This window comes from Carlito syrichta, unplaced genomic scaffold (genome assembly GCF_000164805.1).
Source record: "Carlito syrichta isolate Samal-C Ts95f unplaced genomic scaffold, Tarsius_syrichta-2.0.1 Scaffold304400, whole genome shotgun sequence".
NCBI lineage: Eukaryota > Metazoa > Chordata > Mammalia > Primates > Tarsiidae > Carlito > Carlito syrichta.
This window is the reverse complement of record NW_007248496.1, coordinates 906,892-912,009: the sequence shown is the minus strand read 5'-3', so window position 1 is coordinate 912,009 and position 5,118 is coordinate 906,892. Positions and strand designations below refer to the sequence as shown.

The 5,118-nt window shown below is 53.5% G+C and overlaps 1 protein-coding gene across 1 annotated transcript in view; it reads right to left on the bottom strand.

The window, feature by feature from the left end:
- Window positions 1–5,118, bottom strand: part of ELF4 (E74 like ETS transcription factor 4) — a 12,751-nt gene continuing 7,633 nt past the window's right edge. The window contains exons 5-8 of the mRNA XM_008059859.1: window positions 4,238–4,321; window positions 3,955–4,147; window positions 2,097–2,465; window positions 1–934 (exon numbers count right to left, since the gene is read on the bottom strand). Of these exons, the coding sequence (XP_008058050.1) occupies window positions 136–934; window positions 2,097–2,465; window positions 3,955–4,147; window positions 4,238–4,321 (1,445 nt within the window). The 3' untranslated portion in view covers window positions 1–135. The remainder of the gene's footprint in view (window positions 935–2,096; window positions 2,466–3,954; window positions 4,148–4,237; window positions 4,322–5,118) is intronic.

Genomic DNA, 5,118 nt, shown 5'->3' with positions numbered 1-5,118 from the left:
CCAGGCAGGGCTGAGGTACTGGGGTCGGGTGCATTGACAATCCACTGAAATGCAGGGGCAGGTGCGCTATTAATTCAGTCCGTATGAAAATGCTGCTCAATTTCTCCTGGCGGGTCACACTTCTGACCCTTTCATTTATATGTCGTGGGGCTCCATCTTAATGAGGGAAGTAGGGTTGAATGGGGAGAAGGGGGCTGGAGTTGGGGATCTGGTCAGCAGGCTCCCAGATGTGGTCACACTAGGCTCAGCCATAAGCAGGGACCCTGAGCCTGAGGAGAGCTCAAGTTCAGCCACTGGGGTCAGCCCAACAGTGGGGCGGCCGGGAGGAGAGAAAGTCTGGTTCCCCAGAAGGCTCGGATTGTGGGAACCCCTTGAAACCACCTGGGTTGGAAGTGGCTGAAGATGAGCCTGATCTCTCAGGAGCTCCCTCAGGGTCTCTTCAGGAACCAGCAGCCCCTCCATGGGGGCCCCAGTCACCATGCCCTGCACATAAGAGGAGGACCTGAGCGGCCCCTCCTTGGCCCCAGGGGCTGCTGTGGTGCCGGAAGTCCTGATGAAGGCAGCAATGACAGTCCCAGGGGGCTGAGAGCTGGGCCCTGCCGGTCCAGCCCCTGTGACCGAGGGTGGCACTGGGTTGGTCGGACGGTTGGTTCCAGCCAGAAGTTGGGGGAGGCCACTGAGAATCAACGGAGCCCCTGGGGCTGCCACCTGGCTGTCTTGGAAGCTGGTATTCAGGGGGAAGGAGGCCTGCAAAGTGAAGGTGTCCTTGAAGGTCGAGGCAGGTGGAACACTCTGGAGAACGAGCTGGGTGGAAGCAGCAGAACTAGTGGGAGGCCCGTTGGTCAGCACTGTGGTCAGCGGGATGGTCTGTAGGGTCAAGGCCGAGCCTGTAGGGGCCATTCCTAGGTGGATGTTGCTGGGCACTGAAGAAGCACTGAGAGGAAACAGAGAATAGAGTTGGTTAGGTATCCCCCCGCTGGCTAGGAAGGAGGAAGGTGCAAGAGGAAAGGAACTCTCCGGGTGCGGTGGCTCATGCCTGTAATCCCAACAGTTTGGGAGGCCGAGGTGGGAGGATTGCTTGGGTAACACAATGAGACCTCTACAAAAAATTTGCCGGGTGTGGTGACGTGTGCCTGTAGTTCCAGCTACTTGGGAGGCTGAGTCAGTAGGATTGCCCGAGCCCAGGAGGTCAAGGCTGCCGTGAGCTGTGATTGTACCACTGCACTGCAGCCTGGGTGACAGTGAGATTCCAGATTCCAAAAAAAAAAATAAAGGAATGGAGATGAAGGTGTTTTGTCTATGTCTTTGTTGTTGTAGCTAACATTTGCTGAGTACTTAGTATAGGTCAGGGATCATTCGAAGTGATTGACATGTGGCATTTTGCTCTATCCTTAAAGCAGCACAAGTTGAGTAAGAAAAATCTGATTTTATAGATCGAAGAAACTAAGCACAGAGAAGTTATGTAACTTGCCCCAAGACCACACAGCTAGTAAGCACTAGAACAGACACTCACTTCTAGACCTTGTGACCCCAGAGCTCATGCTTCTCACCATTCTACTCTATTGGCTGCCCTCCTCAGAAGGGCATCTCGGAGACCCATACCATCGTAGCGAAAGGCCCAGGCACATGACCCAGACAAAGTCACAGCAGAATGGAGTCCCCTTAGCAGGGATGAGAAGTAGTGAGACTTTCTTCTTGTTCCCATGAAGGGAAAATTAAAGAGAGATGTAGTGAGAGGTTGCTGGGCGGGCCCAGAGGTCATGAGGAAGGCAGAGCAGGTGTCTCTGTAACATTCTCTGTTGCCTGTTTTCTGAAGTGGAAGAGGCTTAGGGGGATGCGCCCAGATGTGGAGGCCCTGGTGGCTCTTGGGGAGCCCTCTGGTGTCACAGGAATAGCCCCAACTGGCCATTACTTTGATGTGTGATTTGGGGCAAGTCACTTTTCTTCTCTTGACCAACAAGTGCCTTGCTGGCTTCCTCGGGATTCTGTGAGGATCCCATGAGCCAGGAGACACGGCAGAGCTTGGCAAGAAGTTGAAAACTGACCCCCAACGCGAGGTACCATGTGGAGACTCGTAATGACTTTGGCGCCCTTACCTCACAGCTTTGGTGAGTTTGGCCTGACTCTCTGGTGGAGAGACAAGCATTGTGGAGGTAGTGGGGGTCTCGTCGTCTAGAGACAGTCCCAATTCCAGACTTGCAGATGGCTGGAGACCGACATGCTGAACCTTTGGCTTCTCCCAAGAAGAGCCGCCCTTGCCCTGGGGGACAGCCCTGGACGAGACCCTCGAGCTGGCTCGCCTGGTGGTGCTGGTCGAGGCCATGGAGGCCTGAGGCGGGGCTGCTGTGGCTTCATTTTTCTCGTCTTCATCTTCAATCACCACCAGGTCCTTGGGCATCTCCTTAAACTGGTACACCAGCCTCTGCCCTTCCACTTTGGCCAGGATGCCTCTTTGGTAGTAATATCTAGGGGATGAGGGGGGAGGAGTCACCCAGGGACAACGTGGAGAGGCCTTTCATCCCCATCTCCCCAGCCCACTGCCCTCCAGGGCTGGGCTGGTGAGGCTGAGGCTGATAGCAGAGCTGGCCCGGGGCTCAGGGACCAGGGAAGGGGTATGGCCAACGCTTGGACTTGGAAGGCGTTTATGACATTTCTGAGATTTCCCCCTGAGGACTCAAAGGATCTTTGAAAAGGGTTTTTTAATACCACCCCCTTGGCTGGGTTCAGTGGCTCAGTCTGTAATCCCAGCACTTTGGGAGGCCGAGGCGAGTGGATTGCCTGAGCCCACGGGTTCAAGACCCACCCTGGCAACTTGGCGAGACCTCGTCTCTACAATCAATCAAAAATTAGCCGGGTGTGGTAGTGCACACCTGTAGTTCCGGCTACTTGGAAGGCTGAGGCGGAAGGATCACCGGAGCCCAGTAGGTAGACGCTGGGATGGCCGGGAGAGTGCCACTGCACTCCAGTCTAGGAGACAGAGTGAGACTCCAACTCAAAAATAAATAAATAAATAAATAAATAAATAAATAAATAAATAAAATACCACCCCCCACTCTGCTTTAGGGCAGAGGACAGGGAGTGACTGAATGAAGGAACGAAGAGTGAGAAGATGGGTGGCAGGGGCCAGTATTCCAACAGCCTGAAAGGCCACCTCTAGGATATCTCAAGCTCACCTCCCTGGGGCTCTGGCCTGCAGAAAGTGAAGAAAGCCCTTCTCACGCATTGGGGAGGACAAACCGCTCTTCCACTAAAAAAAGACATGGTCAGGTCAGGCAGGATGGCTTATGCCTATAGTCCCAGCACTTTGGGAGGCCGAGGTGGGAGGTTTGCTTGAGCCCAGCCTGGGCAACATAGCGAGACCTGGTCTCTACAAAAAGTTAAAAAACAAATTAGTTGGGTGTCGTGTTACAAGCCTATAGTCCGAGCTACTTGGGAGGCTGAGGAGAGAGGATCGTTTGAACCCAAGAGACTGAGGCTGTGTTAAGCTGTGATTATGCCACTGTCCTCCAGTCTAGGTGACAGAGCGAGTTCCTGACTAAAAAAAATAAAATAAAATAAAAGGCAAAATTAGAGGTGCAAGAGGAAGAGAAACTTTCCTCCCAGAGGGAGCCTGTGGAGAGAGGATCGTTTGAACCCAAGAGACTGAGGCTGTGTTAAGCTGTGATTATGCCACTGTCCTCCAGTCTAGGTGACAGTGTGAGTTTCTGACTAAAAAAAATAAAATAAAATAAACAAAAGGAAATAAATAAAAAGACGAAATTAGAGGTGCAAGAGGAAGAGAAACTTTCCTCCCAGAGGGAGCCTGTGGAATGGGCAAGCCAATGGGAAGGTTACAAGACCTATTTACTTAAAGGTTTAATCATCTCTCCATTAAAACAGGAGAGACTCCCTGGACCTAAGGAAGGGCGTGGTGACTGTCCCAGGTCAGGAATTCTGGGTCCCAGAAACTCCTACCTCAGTGCCCGCCCCATTGTCTCATAGTTCATGTCAGGCTTGTTTTTCTGCTTCCCCCACAGCTTGGACACAGCTTTGGAGTCCACCAGCTTGAAGATGCCTTTCTCTCGCTGGGTCCACTTGATGTACTTGGGACAGGTGTTTCTGTCTTGCAGAAGCGCCAGGAGGAACTCCCACAGATAGATGGTGCTGCCTACAGAGGGGTGGGGAGTGAGGGGCAGCCCGAGCACCCTGGCGGCAGGGAAGGGCCTCCCTTCCCACCTCACCTGACTTCCAGCCATACCTTTGCCATCCTTCGATTTCTTCCGTATGGGGATGCTGGGGTCAGTGACAGGTGAGGTACTTCGGTTGCCCTTGGCCTTCCGGACTGTGCGGGGAAGGTAGGGGAGAAGGATGAGGGCTGGCTCCCTGAGAAGGAGGGGCCAGTAGCTGACCAAGTTGTGTGTGACAAGGCCAACAAGGAGGAGCCAGGTCACCAGGGCTGGAGGTCCTGGGTCACTCTCTGCAGCCGCAGCCCTCAACATCTGCACCCCCATTTTCAGGCCCACAAGGAAGGTAGCACTGGAACATGGCTATGGCTACAATGTGGGGGGGGGCTTGCAAATGTGTCACCTCTATGAGAATAGTCTGCCTAGCCTAACTTTGGAAACAGAAAGGCAGCCGAAAGGCACATTGTCGCGCAGGTAAGTGTGAAGCCGAGGTTTTGTTTGCCATGCTGACAAGCGGTATCAACCAGCCATCGCCTGAGTAAATCAATAACACCAGGGCTTGGGAAAGCCCAAAGTCCTCTCTCATATAGGGCCTTGGCTTCATAAGCTCTGCAGGAGGGAGATAAGCACTTGGCATTACTCTCCTTTTATAGACAGAGGCCTCAGAGGTCCAGGGACTGGCCAAGGGCCAAGCCTGGTGTCCAAACTCCCAGCCTAGGATTCAACCCATCATGATGGTCAGCATTTCTAAGTTTACGTATATGCTGGCCAGATAGAAGCAACATGGGAAATGTTGGGTAGGCCAACCAAAGAGGCCAGGTTTTACAGAAGGAAGGCCTTTTGGTCCATCCTTGCCACACTGGATATCTGACCTCTTAATGAGTCCATGAGCCTCGGGCCATTCAGCCCTCACGGTCTCCCTGACACCCCCCCCCCCCCCCCCCCCCGGCCCCCC